The sequence below is a fragment of the Syngnathoides biaculeatus genome, chromosome 22 (assembly GCF_019802595.1).
Source record: "Syngnathoides biaculeatus isolate LvHL_M chromosome 22, ASM1980259v1, whole genome shotgun sequence".
Taxonomy (NCBI): domain Eukaryota; kingdom Metazoa; phylum Chordata; class Actinopteri; order Syngnathiformes; family Syngnathidae; genus Syngnathoides; species Syngnathoides biaculeatus.
In genome coordinates this window covers 13,184,254-13,204,719 of record NC_084661.1, presented here as the reverse complement: position 1 = coordinate 13,204,719, position 20,466 = coordinate 13,184,254, and the positions used below count along the sequence as shown (strand labels likewise).

Sequence of the window (20,466 nt, the reverse complement as noted above, 5' to 3'; positions counted from 1 at the left end):
TCAGGCACAAAGTTTTCCATAAAATGTGGGCTTTAAAAACATGACAAAAAAATATTGTCTGTCTCTAAAAATTTTCAAGATCCTCCTGATAAACTCCAGTTGGCCTCCTCAGTCTTCCCCTGGCATCAGTCCTCGGAAAGCGATGTAGTGAGAGTTGCAGTACACGGCGGTTTTGTTGGGGCAGGCCTGCACCTGCTCCGGCTTCTGCGACGCGAACGGATTGGGCCCACTGTCCCCGACGTGCATCTCCAACTCCAGCAGGATTTGCAGCGAGTACTTGAGCTCCATGTCGCTGTCAGAACCAAGAACACATTTTGACATCCTCTACGAGGGGTGGAATAGCACATATCAGGGGTCTCGAACTCATTTTTGTGACGGGCCACATTGTCGTTACGATTTCCCTAAGAGGGCCCGTTATGACTGTGAAACTATGAAAATCTTTTCCCTCATCATTTTTACGCATGAAATTTTTGGGCTAGTTTTGGAATCGGAAATCAAGCAGAATGGAGTTTTTGAACTATTCCTGTTGTTTGGGCATGGAATAATAATAATAATAATGATCATTTATAAAGTGACAATTTGAAATTTTGGGACAGATTTTAATAGATCATGGAAGTTGATACTCATAATTGGCCTTTGCGGGCCACACAAAATCATGCGGCGGGCAGGATCTGGTCCTCGGACCTGACGTTTGACACCTGTGCAATATATTGCTCTTTGATGATAACTGATTCAAGCAGAGTTTTTTTTTAAATTTTGGGTTCTTGGGATTTTGGGTTGGAGTATTACCCCACCCTCAAGTCCACAAAAAAAAAAATGTTTAAAGGGAATGAAAGAAGCCACTTTGATTGGACAGGATTGAAGTCGACGCCCACACCCGCAGACGTCCAAATTTATATCCGCCGGGTCACTAAATTGCCAAAATCGTGTCCAGCCTGCCTCCACACGTATAAAGCACGATGGGTGAATAACAATTATTTTTGTAACTTTTTTGCATTTTTTAAATATAATTTAATACGTTTAGATATCACACAATTTTGAGATTTTCTTCCTTCACAGTTGGTAATAAGGTGACTGGGTCTTGAGCAGGACATTGCACTTACCCTGAGTACCACTAGGGGGCTGCAGTATGTAACTTTTTGAAGGATTTGCCTTCCCCATTAATCTCACTTTCTGCTCTCTTATGATAAAATTCAGTAAAATAATGTCAGCATCTGCCACTGAATATGAAATATCACTATGAATATTCATGTGGCTGTAACCTTTGAGATTTATTTAATATACCCATTACCATTTCCTCTTCACATTGACCATACAAAAAGGAAATTTCCCAGCATGCCCTACAACACAGGTGTCAAACTCAAGGCCTGAGGCCCAGATCTGGCCACCTACATGATTTTATGTGGCCTGCAAAGCCAAATCTAGAGTGGGAATTTCTATGATTCTTGTAAAAAAATCTGTGCCAAAATTTCAAATTGTCATATATCATTAATGATAAAGTCGAGAGATTACAAGCATTTTGTGAAGAACACATTCCCCTTGATTTCTGACTCCAAAACTCGTTCATAAATTGATGATGTAAATATGATGAGATGATTAAATATTTTTGTTCCACAGTCATAACGGCCCTCTGCGGGACACCGGAACAACAAAGTGGCCGGCGAGAAAAACGAGTTTGACACCCCTGCGCCTACAACAAGCCCTCTTTGATCTTCTCTTCTACAGAGGGCGACTCCACAAGGGGGCGCAATTTGAACACACAAATGCAATTATTTACGTGTCACAATGCCAACAGAAAATGATTTCCTGTGCATTTTTGTAGCTCCGTGCAGCTGCACATGTTGCACAGACCACAAGTTGTACGCAAAACTGATGAACCGGATTTATGGACTTCGAAGCCCATTATGACGATTCGACATATCCGCCTGCTATTTTAATATTTCATAGTGAGGTGCTGATCCAGATGAATGACCTGTACACGGTGAAGTAGGAGGGGATGTTGTAGTCTCGGAGCAGGAGGAGGCTGGGGAGCCACCCCTCCACCAGGCCCTGGGTGGCATGGAAACCTGCAGTGGGTGAAGAATGTTCAGAATCCTCAACGGTGAATACTGATTTTAGCCTTCAATAATTACATATTTAATAACATGATCCAGTAAAATTGCAACCAGTTAAAAATAATACATCATCCCCACCAGATGTGCCGCTTTCAATTTTTTTTTTTTTTTAATGTGGACCGATGTGTTTTGCTACTCGAGTTTGGTTGTAACGAGTCTTTGTTCTAACCAACCAATCAGAGGATGGAAAACCGGTGATGTCATCACCTACCAGCCCTTTGAGGCAAATTTGGAATCTGATTGGTTAAGCAAACAGCGCCTCGCTAGCTGAAGCTGCGCGGGCTAGCGCGGCTAATTCCGAAGGCCGAGGCAGAAATATGATGAGATTAAAAAAAATAATATCACATCCAAAGACAATACATGTGCTCGAAGCGGCGCAAACGAAAATGCTACAAAATGAAGAGAACACGGTGATGCCTTGAGATATGAGTGACGTAACGAATCAGTTTTTGAGATATGAGCTGTCGCTCGCTTTGCCTTGCGAGTAAACATTTGAGATATGAGCGCGTTGCACATCGTGTGCGGTATTCAAAGCAACCACATAGATGTGCTTTGGATAACGGCGCTTAGCTTAATGCTAGCAAACGGCGCAACACACCATAAACGGGCTAACAAGTACCTTTGTTGTCAGGGTGTTAGAACACTTTAAGCGACGGATATTTCAAGTAAGGAACAGACGTAAGAATACTCACAGGCATAGATTCTTTATCCTCTGCGAAGAACGACAAACATTACTGACGTTTAATGAAGAACTGCAATCGTCTCCATTTTTTTTTTTTTTATACATGCATGTGTGTATTAAACTGCCTCCAGGTGCCCAAGGAGCAGCACAATGTCTATTGAATTGGAGCAAAAAATGTGGCAAATTTACATTACATTACATTCAAATATGTATTTTTTGTTAGTTTCTCTTTCGTACAATATAATAGTGAGGGTGATTTATTTGGCCACGTCGTATGAACCCGGGCTTCCGTGGAAATGAAACACTTTAAACCCATCCATCCCCCGCTTATCTGGGCTTCGACACCCCCCCACTCGCTAATCAATAGGCTCTTCCGTTATTATATTACGTTAGCGGGCCAAATCGAACCCACGCACCGTGACGGTATCCGAACACAGCCAGCCGAAGGAATTCATTTGATCTTCAGCTGTTCCGGCCCGCCCCGCCCCGCCCCGCCCCCCGGGTTTAACGCTTCTCATCAAGATAAAACATTAAACAAGGATTTAATGTTGGGACCCTCGGGGGAGATGAAGCCGCGCCCGCCGCATTCTGGCTATTCATCGCAATAATTGTGTGGCACTAATGAGAATTTGGCCTTCACGCAGGATAAAGATTTAGATTAGCCCCAAGCGATATCTCTGAGAGATTCTTTGATACAATTAGGACTAATTAAACAGGAGACTTTAGTGCGGTTTTTGTCCATAAAGTGATGAAGTAACAAAACCCCCTTAACCGGTACTGCACCGACGTAGTACGCGGCTTTTATTTTTCAGTGTAGCGTGCCATGTCAGAGCAAGTTTTACGATGGATTACTTTGTGTGGGGAATATGACTCAGACCGTGTACCAGAAAACAATCATTTAGTGGAACAATGCATCCTTTTATGTCCAATTTGACCAATTTTATTCCCCCCGCAAAACGTATCGATCTGTTATTTTGATACAATATAAACCGGTTAAAAGTATTGAACGTAGCTTGGAAAAAAAAAAAGCTCATTTGGACACTTGAACTGTCTGATAAGTATCGTAAAACTCCAGCTCGTCCTCTGCGGGAGCCGTGCGGCATCGTGTCGCCTCAAGATTGAAAGGTTGAATGTTTTTTTAATAAATACTAACATGTTAGATTCCGTAATTTGCACCTGGTTATATGCCTCACCAAGTACATTTGTAAAGGAAATACTATTTGGTACATACATATGTAAAAGCCGCAAGTACCCCCATTGAAACACGAGATATTTACAAAGAGACACGGTACACACAGAGTTAAACACTAGTGCAGCCGCGCTAATGCTAGTGCCGCCGTGCTAACGCTAACGCTAGTGCCGCTGCGCTAACATGGCCGGTGAAAAGAAAACATAATGGTAAAAATCACTGAGACGCGGCAGTAACACGCTAGCGCAGCGCTAACAGGGCCGGACCGGTAAAAGTCACTCCCTCGGCACATATATTCCACCGGTTCCACTCTTTCCTTTTCCGTTAAAATGCCCCCTTGCGGCCGTTATAAAAAAATGCACCGACTGTTGGATTTATTTTTTTTCTTTTGCCTTCCATTTATTGATGGTTTGATTACGATAGAGCGGCACAGTGGGCTCAGATGGTAAAGCGTTGGCCTCACAGTTCTGAGGTCCCAGGTTCAATCCCGGCCCCACTCCCGGTTTCCTCCCACACCCACAAATCATTAATTGAACACTCTCAATTGCCCCTTGGTGTGATTGTGAGTGCATCTGTTTGTCTCTATGTGCCCTGTGATTGGCTGGCGACCAGTTCAGGGTGTACCCCGCCGCCTGCCCGTTGACAGCTGGGATAGGCTGCAGCACGTCCCGTGACCCTCGTGAGGATAAGCGGGGAAGAAAATGGATGGATGGATGATTACGATATGTTGCATTCTCTACGACCTCTCTTGCAGTTCAATTTTCTTTTATATTCGTGTAACTTTTCACCTTTCCCTCCATATTTTTCTGCGTTGTCAAGCGTCACGGCGGCCTCTTGCTCAAGATGTGTCAAAACGTTGCCTCGGGCCAGCTGATAGGCAGCCGGCCGCTCTCGGGCAATTTACTCGCCGCGTGAAGGATTCGCGTATATTTAGCACGCGGTGATAAGTGAGCCGCTGGGAGGGGGGCGACGGGTGCGGCCGGGTCGGGCTTTAACTGCTGCTTGGTGGGTTAAGGGTCGCTCGGCGGACTTGTGGTGCCGTCACATATTGGAGGTGTGAGCGTATCGTGCCACTTTTATGAGTTGGCGCTTTGCGGGTGTCCATTGCACTTTAGCGTATATTTGTATGAATATTTTGCTCCATACAGCAGGTTTTTTTTCCCAAATGAATGGATGGGTAAGTTCATTTTCAGGTGGGGGGTTGGGGAAATTGTGTATGAAAAAAAACATGGATACATCAATATATTATTGATAAATCATTATATGTTATATATTATATGTTTTCAAATTTTATTTCCTATAATTCATTTTAACAGAATGTAATAACCAATTGTTTGATGAAATATTTATGTTTATTTAATAATATTTTTTATGAAAGTTTATTTTGATAATAAAGGCAATAATTGAAGCTTATTTTTTAATCTTGTCGATCATTAACTAAGTAATTTTAGGAAATGATGAGCCAATACATTTTTTATTCATATATATATATATATAAAATTGCTAAATCATCATGGTTGTTTTCAAATTTGATTTCCTATAATTAAGTTTAACAAAATGAAATAACCAATTGTTTGATTAAATATTTCTGTTTATTTAATATTATTGTACGTGAAAGTTTATTTTGATAATAAAGGCAATAATTCAAGCTTATTTTTAAACCTTAATATCCTTCATTAACTTATTAATTTTGGGAAATGATGAGTCAATACATTTTTTATCAATATATATATATATATATTGACAAATAATTAGGGTTGTTTTCAAATTATTTTTGCTATAATTAATTTTAATAGAATGAAACGTTTAATAGAATGAAACGTGGTTCTCTAGCGAGATCACGCCTCCATTTTTTTAGGAGGTCAACTCGCGGACGTTTTGCCGCGAGCCAATCAAAATGCATTCCCAGCTGCTCCAAATAGACCTACCGGGATGAAAGGCGACGACCAAGTCGGGTTTGGCCGCTTCCTCTTTCTCGACCACTTCCTCCCAGAACTGATGGTAGAGGCCCTTGTAGGCGCTGATGTAGACCCTCGTCTTCGGCCCGAAGGCTCTGAGAGGGGGCCTCATGATGGGGCCCTCCACCACCTCCGGTCCCACCATGACCACCTCGATGCCCTGGTGACCCGGGAACATTTTGCTGAGCTCGTCGTAGTCCGTCAACCTGGCCCCCATGGTCTCATTATGGGACGCTCCCGCGATGTGGATAGTGAGCGGTTTGGCGTGAGGGTCCAGCCCGTAGTGTCGCGCCGCCGAGCCCACCGTGAGCACGCGGGAGAGGAACTCGCTCTGGACGCGCCACACGGACTGCCGCAGGTCGCAGTCGTCCGGCCTGGGCCTGCCGGCGTTCTTCCACAGGGCCTCCATGTTGGCGCAGGTCAGGACGGCGTCCAGACGGGCCGTGAGGCGGTCCTCCTGGAGGGCATGCCAGTCCTGCCAGGCCTTTACCTCGGCGGCTGGCTTGGACCACTTCTCGGTAGGAAGTGGAAGGTCTCCTGTGTGAGCCAAGAGTTGTCTGTTGATATTATATTCTATATACCGTGAAGAAAATAAGTATTTGAACACCCTGCTATATTCCAAGTTCTCCCACTTAGAAATCATGGAGGGGTCTGAAATTTTCATCGTAGGTGCATGTCCAGTATGGGAGAGATCATCTCAAAAGAAAAATCCGGAAATCACAATGAAGGATTTGTTAACGATTTATTTGTGTGATACAGCTGCAAATAAGTATTTGAACACCTGTCCATCAGCTAGAATTATGACTCTCAAAGACCTGTTAGTCAACCTTTAAAAGTCCACCTCCACTCCATGTATTATCCTGAATCAGATGCACGTGTGTGAGGTCGCTAGCTGCATAAAAACAAATGTCCACCCCGTACAATCAGTAAGAGTCAATCTTGTAACATGGCCAAGACCAAAGAGCTGTCCAAAGACACCAGAGACAAAATTGTACATGGGAGAAAGTTTTGTGGTCAGATGGGACCAAAATGGAACTTTTTGGTCATAATTCCACTAACCGTGTTTGGAGGAATACGAATGATGAGTTCCATGCCAAGAACACCGTCCCTACTGTGAAGCATGGGGTTGGTAGCATCATGCTTTGGGGGTGTTTTTCTGGACATGGGACAGGACGACTGCGCTGTATTAATGAGAGGATGACCGCGGCCATGTATTGTGAGATTTTGGGGAAGAATTTCCTTCCCTCAGTCAGAGCATTGAAGATGGGTTGTGGCTGGGTCTTTCAACACGACAATGACCTGAAGCACACAGCCAGGAAAACCAAGGACCTGCTCCGTAAGAAGCATACCAAGATTCTGCCGTGCCCTAGCCAGTCTCCATACCTAAACCAAGTAGAAAATCTTTGGAGGGAGCTGAAACTCCTTGTTTCTCAGTGACATCCCAGAAACCTGTCTGATTGAGAGAAGATCTGTGTGTACGAGTGGGCCAAAATCCCTCCTGCAGTGTGTGCAAACCTGGTGAACAACTACAGGAAACCTTTTGACCTCTGTAATTGCAAACAAAGGCTACTGTAGCAAACATTAACATTGGTTTTCTCAGGGTGTTCAAATACTTATTTGCAGCTTTATCACACAAATACATGATTAAAAAAAAAAATCATACAGTGTGATTTCTGGATTTTTCTTTTTGGATGATCTCTCTCACAGTGGACATGCACCTACCATGACAATTTCAGACCCCTCCATCATTTCTAAGTGGGAGAACTTGCGGTATAGCAGGGTGTTCAAATACTTATTTTCTACAACGTATACAGCATTGCGATATTGCACTATCGATTTGCTGATGTGTGCGGTGGCTGTTGTCGGCCACTCACCGGTGAACATCAGCCACTCCACCAGCCTGTCGACGGCCACCAGACGCAACGTCTTGCAGAACTTTTTGTGCTCGGGCCAGTTCTTGACCTGGCAATCCTTGGAGCAGTAGTAAACGTTCAAACACCTGTCGGAGGGGGAAATGGGACAGAAGAAATAGCTCTAAGTAGGACATGGACACACGTGCACACACACAGAAACATTTTTTATACACATAACTGAAACATTTTCATTAATAATTTAAAAAAAAATCCAATAATGCAGCTGTGTTTACAAATACTCCTTTAAATGTAACCTACTCGCAAATCCCTCAAAAGTGGCTTATTAGTGTGCCTCACAAGAAGCCTGGTTTACATTTTTATGATTTCATGTATTAAACGTATTAAATGTTAATATGTTGTGGCAATGATGGACAAGGAAGTGTTATTGCATGTCGGCAAATCATAATTAAATATCAGCTGCTCCCGATAATTGACCCGGAGAGAGGCACAAGCAGCTGAGAATTTTTAGTGTGCGCGTACATGCAAGAGTTAGCGGGGGATGGTGAGGGGTGGGGGGGTGGGGGTGGGGGCGCTTGGTGGGTTTCGTGCTCGGCTAAAGATCAAATCGCTTGGGACGAATATTGTTCAACAGGTTTTCAAGTAAAGAAGTGCTTGTATATGAAATTGACAGTTAGCAATATCGCAATATCGCTATTACCAGATGTTTAGGACGTAGTCGTGACAAAAAATAGAAGAAATGTGCAAATAATAAAAAAAATAATAATAATAAAGCTAATCTTATGATAGCTTTGGAAATAAATGGACTCGCTGGTGTCTATCAGCATTAAAAGGACACAAAAAGTGATGACTCGTGATTAATAGCTAATCATGTTTGACTAGCTCAATATAGGAAGTGTGCTGGGTGGTCCACCATTATTATAGGCCACCAAATTAGGCGATTTGGGATTACAAAAATATTTACGACCTTCTAAGTGTCCAATAAAGTTTTTGTGAGTAGGCCACATAACACGGAAAAGTAACGTTAGCGTCGTTGGTAAGGCGAGCGCGACATGAGACGTGTCCTAGCTTGGTCCACTGATAAAACAGATGATCTGGGTTTGCTTACGAAAGCATACAAACCTATCATCACAACTGGATGCTGTCAGATTAGCAGATTCTGTTTTCCCTAAATCTACGTCATAAAAAGGAAGCTGCAATGTATTTTACGGGGTATTTTGACAGAGACGTCGCTAAGCGCGTTTTATGGGGTGCTGAGTTCCGTGCGGATGATTCACAGGAAGAAGGTCTTGGCTATATTTACACCTGGACGTCATCCACGTTTTATCCATCATGCTGTCAAAGACGAACAATCTGGCAGAGAGGGAAAATACAAGAGCAAAAGCCACCAGCGGGTTCCACTTGGAACTGTTTTACGCGAATACGTGTTGACGCAAGCCGTGGGTGATTGACAGCTCTTCATTGAATTTATTATCCATAAAGCAGCAGAGATCTCTCACTTGGAGGTTGCTAGACTTGCCGTGGTCTGCAAGGAGACGCAGAGCCAGGACTTTTCCAGTGGTGTAGCCCGAAAGTGTTTTTTTTTTTTTTTTTTTTTTGGTTTTGTTTTGTCAAGCTGCTCGCCTATGGCAACCGATTTGGAACTAGGAAGCACACAGATTCCCTGCGGCTCCTGAAAGCGACTAACCTACGATGTGTTGTTTGTCAACAGTGAAATAATTCCAAAATAATTTTGCATTGAAAAAGAGTAATGTGGGGTTATAGGGCCTTAAAAAAAAGTGCTTTCGTGTAATGGAAAAATCGGCCATGTTGGACTACCCCACTCCTATTTGTCCATCCACTTTTACATATGTAGACAACCAAATAAAGCAAGCACATAAACGCATCATAATTTACAGCAGGGCGTGTTAAACTCGTTTTTTCATTTTTCTCACGGGCCACATTATGGTTCCGGTTTCCATTAGGGGGCCGTTATGACTGTGAAACCAGCAAAATGATTAACTGCCTCACCATAAACTAGGGTCATGGGTTTTTCAACTATTGTAGTTGGCAACACAAACATGCTTGCAATAACGCAACGTTATCATTATGACATGACCATTTGAAATTTTTGAAAAGATTTTCACAAAAATCGGAGTAGATGATTTTCCATCGAGGGCCACGTGAAACCATGCGCCGGGCCGGATCTGGCCCCCGGTCCTCGAGTTTGACACCTGTGATTTACAGTAAATCTGACATTACCCGCATTGCGGCGCACTGACTCACTTGACACAACGCCTCAGCACGTTCCCCTCGCCGACGTCTCCCGGAAGTTTGCTGCAGCCGGTGCAGAATTTGAAGGTCTCCTCCATCTTCTGGAACATTTCCTTGTAGTTCCGGAAGGTGATTCCTTTGGTTTTGCCCTCCAGGGCAGCCCTAAGGGATCAATCCCCCAAAGTTGCCGTGAAACTGATTGAATCGGGGACGAGAAAAAAAAAAAAAAAAAAAAGATAAACAAAAACAAAAAAAAAGTTCACCTGTATTGTCCGTAGTCGTCCAAGTTGAGCTTGTTCAGGATCACCTTGGACAGACCCGGAACGTTGGAGTCCAGTGAGTGGAACCCGGACTGGTCAGAGAAGACGCTGTCGGTGCCCGGAGAGAAGGACTGCGGGAGTGCCGGGATCTCAGACGCCATCATCGGGTACTTCCTGTCGAGTGGGGTAGTGAACAAATTGTCAAGAAAACAAACTAACAAACACAAGCATACGTAATATCATTTTCATTATCATCATCCTTTATTGAGTGCTAATGTTATCAATCATTTTAAAATAATGCATGTAAAAAAAAAAAAAGATAAATCAAGCTCAGTTCAGTGAAGATATTGTCTGTCAAAAATATATCTTTTATTTTATTATTAGTATTTTGGTTGAAATAAAAAAAAGCTAAAAAAAACACAAAACATTTTTACGTTACTATGATAAGTATAAAACTTTCGGTAGTTGCTAAATTATAATGGAAAAAATAATGACTTACTGATAAATTTTAGCCATTAAGTCAGTTGCATTAATAAATCAAGCATTCTCACTAATTAATATTCACTTTGATTTCATAATACAAATTAATATCAATTATATATTTTGGGAATTATAACTATACAGCAATGAAAACAGTTAATTAGTAATTGATAGATTAAAAGTAAAAAAACTTTTAACATACTTTAGCTGGTTTAAAAAAACATATTTAAATTTTTCATTATATATATATATATATATATATATTTTTTTTTTTTAAATTGTATTCTTTCAGGCCTTTGTTTCATCCTTAAAATTTTATTATCCTACTAAATGTCTGAATCTGGATTTTATTTCCAACCACTTAATAAATGTCACTATTCAAATTAAAATTATGAATAGGATAGCATTTTTTGCAATTCTTTTAAATTAAAAATTTATTTTCTTCTGCTTCTATTTGTCTACTTCTAAATGCTGTCATTTATTAATATATTCTGACTTGATCTATGACTAAGCATAAATCAGGGGGCATTACTGGACTGTATCTGGGGAATATGTAAAAAGCTCCTAAATACCTTTCTATAATCATCCAGCTTTTGATCTCGAGAATGAACTATTATTTTAAGGCGCTTTTTAAGAAAGGTAGTGCCAGAGAAGCACAATTTGCCCTCAGCATTTGCGCATAAAACGCGGGACGGATCCAATTACGATGCTCCATATCAACAGAGAAGCAGTCCCTGCACTCTTCAACCTGACCCTTATCGCATTTTCAGCTGTCCTGCCAGAAATATGTAACAGCACGAGAAGAGGGGGGGGGGGGGGGGGATTAGTAGTCATACCGCTCGGTTGCAGCCAAACAGCAATTTTCTTCCGGTGGACTTCTTTTCCCTTCTTTAGTTCAGGATCGCAGTGATTGACGGCTCCTCATGCGGGGGCGTCATCCTCTCGTGCACCCCCGCGGGGGTCTTGAGCGGGAGTGGAGGTGGTGTGGGTTGGGAGAGCGAGCGAGCTTGTCCGGAGTAGAAAGCGGGAGGGGGTCTTTCGAGAAAGGATGTCACAAAGAAAGATGGAAGCTTCTGTTGCCATTTTCCATTCCCAAAATGTGCATTAAAGCGGCAAGGAACTGCGTCAAAGTCAGTTGAGGAGCTCTTAACGCCGAGGAAATACGTTGAAGTGCGTTGAGGAGCTTCGTGTTGTGTCATCGAGCTGAACCTTAATGCAGAGAAAGCTAAGGAACTTTGCCGGAATGTTGGTACTCAAGAACTATGTCGAAGTGAGTTGAGGCGTTCCTGTAGCTCTGCGCCGCCATCTTGGTGCCAAGGGTCTATGTTGAGACGTTTTGTGCAGTGCGCATTTAGAAACATTTTTAGTGCGGCTGCTCATGACTCATATAACATCTGTCAACATTTTAACAATTTTCTTTCGGCTTGTCCCGCGAGTGGTCGCCACAGCGTGTCATCATTTTTCCATATTGCTGTCTGTCTAAATACAATAAATGCCATCCATGATATAATATAACAAAACCACTGGTATTTAGTTAAAAAAAACTTTTATTTGGTCCACTGGAACCTGAGATTGAAATATTAAAACATACATATTTATACAGATATATTCACACCCTTATTCCCCCCCACAAAGAATCATCAAAGTATTATATCACATTTGTCAGCATTGGGCTCCTTTTTGTTGGTTTTACTGCTAGTTTAAAAGTTAATTTATTAGACTTTTTAATTTTTTTTTTATACCACACAGCTTAACTTGTGTCTATACAATTTTGGAGGACGGGTGTCTCTAGCTTGTAGCCTCCTTACACAAGCAGCAGGGGGCGCCACAGAAAAATATTTAAAGAGGAGTGGGGATGACTGAAGACCACCAGCAAGAGCCAAAGTGACAATGAGACGAAACAAATATGTAAATAAAAATCGATCCGCCGTGGCCTCGCACCGTCGCGTTCCTTCTCGACAACAGGCCTGTAAAATGATCCAAATAAATAACATTGCACAGCGAGTCAGTGCAAATATGGAAAAGAGTGGTCATTGTACACATGGGTGTTTCCTGGGGGGGGGGGGGCATTTACAGCTCCTTTACGTCACAGACACATTTACAAGGTCTTTTAAAAAGATCGAACAATGGCTGGAGGAAAAAAAAAATGGCTAAAATAAGATTCCTTTAAAACCTAAATAAATCCCCCGTGTGTCATTTGTATTCAAACGAGACAAAGTCCAGAGCTTTGTGGCTTTCAAGTAAAGACAAAAGCAACTTTTTCCCCCGATTGCCGTACCGGGTTCACCCCGGCAGCGAGGTTTCCTGGCGAAAAAGATCGTTTCAAGTACTTTTCGAACCCATTAGTGAGGAAAATCCCCTGTCTGGCATCACAGGGCGCACAAATGCAGATAATCGGACCAAATTCAGGAGTTTTCTATCACTTTACCGTCAAAGTCAGGAACGACCCCGATTGTGGGATGTATCGAAAAACAGGGGTGTCAAACTCATTTTTCTCGTGGGCCACATCTTTGTCCCGGTTTCCCTCAGGGGGCCGTTATGACTGCGGAAGAAAAATATTTAATCATCACATTGACACCATCAATTTATGAACTAGATTTGGAATAAGAAATCAAGGGTAATATCCCCACTTTATCATTTATATGACAATTTGAAATTTTGGAACTGATTTTTGACAAGAATCATGGAAATTCACAATAGATTTGGCTACGGGGGCCACATAAAATCATGTAGCGAGCCAGATCTGGCCCCCGGGCCTTGAGTTTGAGACCTGTGGTCTGAGGGAGGTGGTGCAGGATGGCTTAAGATTTATTCTTCCTCCCTCAATCAGGGCTGCTAAATTTGAACATTTCCACTTTCTCGCAAGGAAAGTCAATAAAGGCCCGATTGGCGGATGCCTCGAGAAAGTTTATCCTGTGGGGTGGACCAAATTTTCCACATTTTCCGATGAGAAAGTCAACAAGCAGCCGATTATCGGACGGGTCCGTAAAATGATCTTGAGAAATTCTAATCGGAGTTTCAATCCGGTTGGGACAGTTTAGCAGGATCTCGAGACGAGTCGTGGACCCGGCGTTGGATTCTCACGCTTTTACTAAACAAAAAGCTACAAAAGTAAACTTTGGCTCTCCGTTGGCTGGCTGGCTGCCTGTCCAAACAGCTGCTCTGGGACTCCCTAAAAACACCGAAAAACTGTCAAAATGAGAGAATAATAGACAAATATCGCAGTGACCTTCAGCGCTGGGAAGACGCCGTATTAATTCACTCCAATTTGCGCGAGAGGGAGTTGCGCACCCCGACGGCTGGGGAATTAAACTAACTGCCGAACAAGAAAGAGAATTGCGTCGCCTTTAGCGTTTATACTGCGGCAATCTGGAGCAGATTTAATGAATTAAGGATGTGGGGAAGGCAAATGCACGGGGACCAACCTTGTACTTAAGGAGTTTGGTTGGATTCATCCATTCTTATTCTACAGCGATGCAATTTACTGGAGAGAAGATGCCAGAAGAATGGAGGAGAAGTGTGCTAGTCCCCATTTTTAAGAACTGTGGAAACTACGGAGGAATAAAGATGATGAGCCACAGAGTGGAGTTATGGGAAAGAGTGGTGAAGGCTAGACTCAGGACGGAAGTAAGTATCTGCGAGCAACAGTATGGTTTCATAGAAAGAGTACCACAGATGCATTATTTGCCTTGAGGATGCTTGTGGGAAAGTACAGAGAAGGTCAGAAGGAGCTACATTGTGTCTTTGTAGACTGAGAGAAAGCCTACGACAGAGTACCAAGAGATGAACTGTGGTACTGCATCAAGCACAAGTCTGGTGTGGCGGAGAAATATGTTAGAATAGTACAGGACATGTATGAGGGTAGCAGAACGGCGGTGAGATGTGCCATAGGTGCGTCGGAAGAATTTAAGGCGGGAGTGGGACTGCATCAGGGATCCGCGCTGAGCCCCTTCCTGTTTGGAGTGGTAAATTCCTTGGACTGTACTCCAGTACAAGTTGAGAGATACTTGTATAAAAAAAAACAACAGTACAGTACAGGACATGTATGAGGGCAGCAGAACGGCGGTGAGATGTGCCATAGGTGCGTCAGAAGAATTTAAGGTGGAGGTGGGACTGCATCAGGGATCCGCGCCGAGCCCCTTCCTGTTTGCGATAGTAATGGATAGGCTGACAGACGAGGTAGAGTGAAGCTCCAGGGAGAAGAGATAGCGAGGGTGGACGACTTCAAATACTTGGGGTCAACAATACAGACAAATGGTGAGTGAGGAAGGAAGTGAAGAAACAGGTCCAAGCGGGGTGGAACAGTTGGCGGAGGGTGTCTGGTGTGGTGGCGCTGAAGAAACAACAGGAAGCAGAACTGGAGGTGGCAGAAAGGAAGATGCCGAGGTTCTCGCTTGGTGCGAACAAGTTGGATAGGGTTAGAAATGAGCTCATTAGAGGGAGAGCCGAAGTTGGATGTTTTGGAGACAAGGTTCGAGAGAGCAGACTTCGATGGTTTGGACTTGTCCGGAGGCGAGAGAGGGAGTATACTGGTAGAAGGGTGGAAAAATGACAGCATTTGCTTCCCTATGCCGGAAAACAGGAAAGCCCACTCTTGTCTTCCTCAGGATAAAAAGCATCATCGCGCTACTTGCTTTGGAGGAAGAGCGCTTCTTTGATAAAAGATAAAGTATAAAAGATGCCATGTCCGCTATCTCGAATGGGAATTATCCACCTCTGATCATTCAGATAAAATGCGGTACAGTGAACCACCAACCGAGGCCAGCGAAAAACATTTGCAGCTGCTAAGAAATGGTGACAAAACACTGACTAAAAGAAGCTCCTCCTCTTACTTCAATATAGTTCTTTGGCCACAAGGTCTCATGAGATGGGTGCCAAAGTAGGTGAATTTGTAAAATTCCAAATGGCGGTTGGCGGGGGTGGGGGCTCACTGTATTCCGGTACAAATGACACACTTTTGGTCCTGAGTTAGAGACAAAAGATTGTGAATTTTCCCAAGACCTTCGAACATGCACCGTGAAACTATATGGATGAAACGTGTAAGACTGATACTGTACCTTTATGGTCAAAATCTTCGTGCTTGTTTTTAAAAAAAAAAAAAAAAAATTAGGTTTGGCTCGATAGCTAAGTACCTTATTGTAGGCCGGGTGAGATACAGCAAGTGACCCCAGCCCTCCCCCCTTGGTTGTTTTACCGAGTGGGCGGAAAGTGAAAGAAAAATGAAAAATAAAACGGTCCTGCAAATGGCTCAGTAGTTTACAGCACTGGGAATCCACATACAGCGCTCGTACCGGACGCATTTTGACACTTGAAACAGGTCAGTGGGGGCCTTGAGAGCTGAGCGAGTCCGCCCTCGTTCATCCTGAGGGGCCAGAAGATAGCTTCAGTGTTGATGAATACATTCAGACGCGCGCCGCGGCCGCATCTTTGTCCGCGAGTTTCTAGTGCCGCACGTGCCGCTCGCCCGGCGTTCCAGTGCTCCGACCGTTCGGGTGCGCCACGTTGGGACGGTGGTCATAGCGGCCTGGGGCGGTGCAGGCCGTCGATGTCCGGGGTGAGCTGGGGGCTGTGGGTGGCTTTGGTGGGCGTCCAGTCGCCCAGGGACGCCTGGGCAGCTTTGCGGTGAGCCAGCCGGTGCGTGATGGAGAAGCCGGCGTTTCCTTCCAGCTGGGAGAGCACCACCAGCACCTGCCTGCAGGGGGAGGTAGAGACAAACAATGAAAGGACGCTCACATCCGTCTGAGCAGCTAAAATGAAGGAAATCCATCATTTCTCTACACTCATCTAAAAAAAAGAGACTGGATAGCGCATACACATCGAGCGGTATGTCGATTGGTTGAAGCCGGTTGGCCACCATCTTGGTACTCCCAAAAGGTGTGGAGGAGATGGTTTACAGGTTGGATTATGGCAGCGTTTTTCCTCAAAGTTTGCCATGTAGAATTAAAACCGGTCGTGTGAGCTTGACATTTTTTCATTTCTGGTAACATGAAGGATTTTTGGGAAGCCAAAAAAGGCCAAGTGCAAAGGAACGATATATAACACCGTAATTACCAAGAAACCTTGCATATTACCTCGGGCCCGATCTCCGTGAACTTTTCCCAAAATAAGCTGTTAACCACTATCATCATAACATAGCAAAAACATAAAATTTTAAGTCAATCAGTTCGATATATTTTTGGAAAAAAAGGACTCGCAATGGGAAAATACGTGCTTAAACGTATTCTTCATATGTTTTTCTCTGAAGCATCCTATTGAAGAGAAAATTTAAACATGTGTCCTCGCATTTGAAAATCAAATTTAATTTACAGAGTTCTGTATTATGAAATTAATCAAAAATTTCACAGAAAATATGTTTTCTTGCTATTCCTCTTCTGAAGTTTGGGAAAATATTTACATCGCTTTTTTTGCGAAAAAAAAAAAACCAGCCTATAAAGGTGAAGCAGAGAGTGAACAGTGAACAACAAAAACTGTAAAAACTTTGTTCATGTGAATTAAGCTCATCAGAAAATTAAAAAAAAAACCTTTACAAACAGACTTTAACAGTGTCAAAGTCAATCTTCCTAACTTACTTGTGGAATGTTTTCTCACAGCCACAAAACTGGCGCTGCACAGGTCGACATGCTTGTTTTGGGAGTATCAAGATGGCGGATGGCAACTTAAGTTGAGGTGGCCAATGAGCCATCCAGTCTTTTTTTTTTATAGATCAGTGGTTATCTATAAGCGCTTATCTGCACTTGGGTCAAGGGTCAGTGGTGAGAGGTGGCATACAGCATGGATGCCTGCCAACCAATCCCAGGGCACATATATGTCGAACAGGCCAGATTTAATGCATTTATGCTGTGATTTTTTTACAATTTTTCTTTCTTTGGGAGAGGGGATGGGGGTTAAAAAATGTTTCGCAAGAACTCTGGATAAACAGAGGCAAACTACAAAATGGAAAAAAAAAGTTGTATGCATTATTTCATTCTGATATATATAGGGTGTCCAAACAATGTATACACACTTTAAATAATTGTAAACTTGATTATTTATTATAATTTGAATAATTTTTAGCATGTAAATAAATTTACAAATATTATTTAAATTATGTATACATTTTTTGGGATACCCTGTACACACAGATATTCCTTACAGTATTTTATTTCCTTTTTTTGCCCCACACACTGTGCTACCCTACTTTTGCCATATTTGGATTAGTAGTAGATAGATGGTGGACGATAATAAGGATATTGCAAAATAATACAGTAGTGTTGATTTAAAAACATAAAAGTGCAGCCATCACTTTCCTGTTACAAGAGAGAAGGTGTAATGGGGAAAAAAAAAAAAAAAAAAACAACCTTTGACATTTTACAGCCGCGTTTTATATGGGTCATAACTCTTCGGGGTGAACATATCATATAACATGCGTCGGAACAAGAGAATGATTCGCAGGTTTACATGCAGACGAATTCAGAAGAGGATTAATGAGGCGTCAACCAGCTCCACTGTGCTCATTTTGGTCCAAAACAGTTCCTTTTGTGTGCAGCGCTCCACTTCAAATCTAAATATTTTGACAAATGAAGGGATATTTTTCCACCCTGCGCGAGCGTGCGAGTGTTACCGGTGCAAAGGCGGCACGCTGTCGATGGTCTTGAGGCTGCCGCGCGTCGACACCACGTTGAAGCTGTCCGTGCAGTCGCAGGAGACGTGGAGGTAGTACTTGGGGTGACGGTTTTCCACCACCACGATGAGCCCCGCCCAGCCGTGCGTCAAATAGTAGCACGTCATCCCCTCGCGGCCCTGGGAACGCGCCGAAAAGATTGCCCTTGTAAAAGCTCCTAATTTGGGAATAAATCCCCAAATTCATTTTTATAAGATCTTTAAACGGGTTGGTTACACGTGCATAATATTCAAAAGAGAAGTGGGGGATTGATCTGCTTCAGATTTCACATGCGTCACTATCTTTATTGTCCCAGAAAATATATTTGACTCTATCCAATTACCGGCATCCATGTAGTGCCTGACACACTCTAGAGATATCGCCCCCCCCCCTGCTGTGTCGAGAGCTGATCTAACAAAAAAAACAATGAAGATATATTCTTTTAATGTGCTGTCATAGAGCTAAAAAAAAAAAAAAAAAAATCAGATGCGGCAATGTTTTTGAAGAAAGAAGTGTTGCTCTTGAAGCGAAAGACAAACTCGGGTGCGCTCGAACAAAATATTAACGAAGACGGCGACAGTCACCTCGTGGCGTTCGCCTTTGTTTTCCGTCAGGAGGATAATGGCGTCGGCCAACGTGGTCGCGGCCGCCTCCACCTGCTCCACCATCACCTGCCGAGAGCTGTAGATGGCCAGGATGTAGCCGGGGAAGTCCTGACTGGGCCGCCGTTGAGCTCCGCTGGTCGGGCTGGAGACTGGGGATGAGATATGGTCATCTATTAATGGTGAATGACTACGATCTTACTGAGCTACAGGAGATACATTTTTCATGCAGTACGCGCTAGATCACGGTTGACCTATTGTGAGAATAAAAAAAATAATTTAAAAAATGTAATTTATAAATTGTAACTATTCCAACCCTAAAATATTAAATATGTAAATCAAAGAAAATCATTAAAACACAAACTATAATCTACATAGCACTACCATAAGGAAAGTCTTTGTAAGCGTTTGGTAGAAGCAAATTGGAATGTGGGGGAGCGTCATACATCTTTAAAATATGCATAAAAAATATGGGCAGTACGTCGTAGATTTCACTTATTGCGGGGGTGGTCCGCAATTGAATCCCTGTACACTGATGCCTTCAGATATGAGTTTAATTTTTTCCATGACCACGCTTGTTACTCAAAACACTCAACTCTCAAATATTCTTTAGCTACTGAAAGACATGAAAATGCTATTACTCAAATTTCACTGTCCCCAAAAGACTTATTTGGTAAAGTATTAAGAAAAACAAGTCATTTATGAAAACAAACAAAATGACATATAGAATGTTAAGCAACACAAAAACATTTTCACAAATGACAACCTGCAGTACTTAATTTTTACATAATATATGTGATAACTGTTGTCAGTCTACATGTGCTACTGCACTGTTTGTCCTAAACTAACTGGTTTTCATAAGTAATGTGGGTTGATTAAATACACAGTGTTTTGTGTGTGTGTGTGTGTGTATATATATATATATATATATATATATATATATATATATATGTATGTATTTTACCAAACCTCAACTAGAAGTAGCATTAAAACAGCTTGATGCCCCCTTTTTTTGAAGAATTGTTCACTTTCTTCCAAGCTCCTGCTTGCTGTGAAATGAATTGAGTTCACGCCCTAATTCAGCATTCTCATCTCTAATTGTTGCTTGTAAGAAAAGCAAAATATTGTCCAAACGATTGCTCGTATCGCCGTGGTCCTGCAGTGCACACCAGTAACATACAATATACTCATTTAAAAATCATCCCACACCTTAAAAAAAACTTTTGCCCAGCTCCCACTTTGCCCTTCTGGCTGAGGGAACACATATCAAAACATCCAATAATAAGATATTCAATAATAATAAATCATCTCGAGTGCTATTAACCTACCTGTTGCATCCAATACACACTACATTACAGTGTTACATTGAGAGTCTTGATAGTGGGGAAAAAACAAACAAAAAAAGTGTTTCTGGCGGT

The 20,466-nt window shown here is 42.6% G+C and overlaps 2 protein-coding genes across 4 annotated transcripts in view; both read right to left on the bottom strand.

Moving 5' to 3' along the window:
- Nucleotides 1-108: 108 nt before the first annotated feature.
- On the bottom strand, nt 109-10,488 carry LOC133495816 (putative protein MSS51 homolog, mitochondrial). The gene is made up of 6 exons (XM_061810786.1): nt 10,331-10,488; nt 10,080-10,229; nt 7,818-7,942; nt 5,914-6,480; nt 1,973-2,066; nt 109-292 (listed from the first exon to the last, which is right to left on the bottom strand). The coding sequence occupies exons 1-6, from the start codon at nt 10,486-10,488 to the stop codon at nt 109-111; spliced, it is 1,278 nt and encodes a 425-aa protein (XP_061666770.1).
- Nucleotides 10,489-12,366: 1,878 nt separating this feature from the next.
- capn15 (calpain 15) overlaps nt 12,367-20,466 on the bottom strand; it is a 42,506-nt gene continuing 34,406 nt past the window's right edge. For all 3 annotated transcript variants that reach the window (XM_061810662.1, XM_061810663.1, XM_061810660.1), the window contains 3 exons: nt 19,031-19,200; nt 18,408-18,586; nt 12,367-16,499 (listed from right to left, as the gene is read on the bottom strand). In XM_061810662.1, the coding sequence (XP_061666646.1) occupies nt 16,322-16,499; nt 18,408-18,586; nt 19,031-19,200 (527 nt within the window). In that variant the 3' untranslated portion in view covers nt 12,367-16,321. The remainder of the gene's footprint in view (nt 16,500-18,407; nt 18,587-19,030; nt 19,201-20,466) is intronic.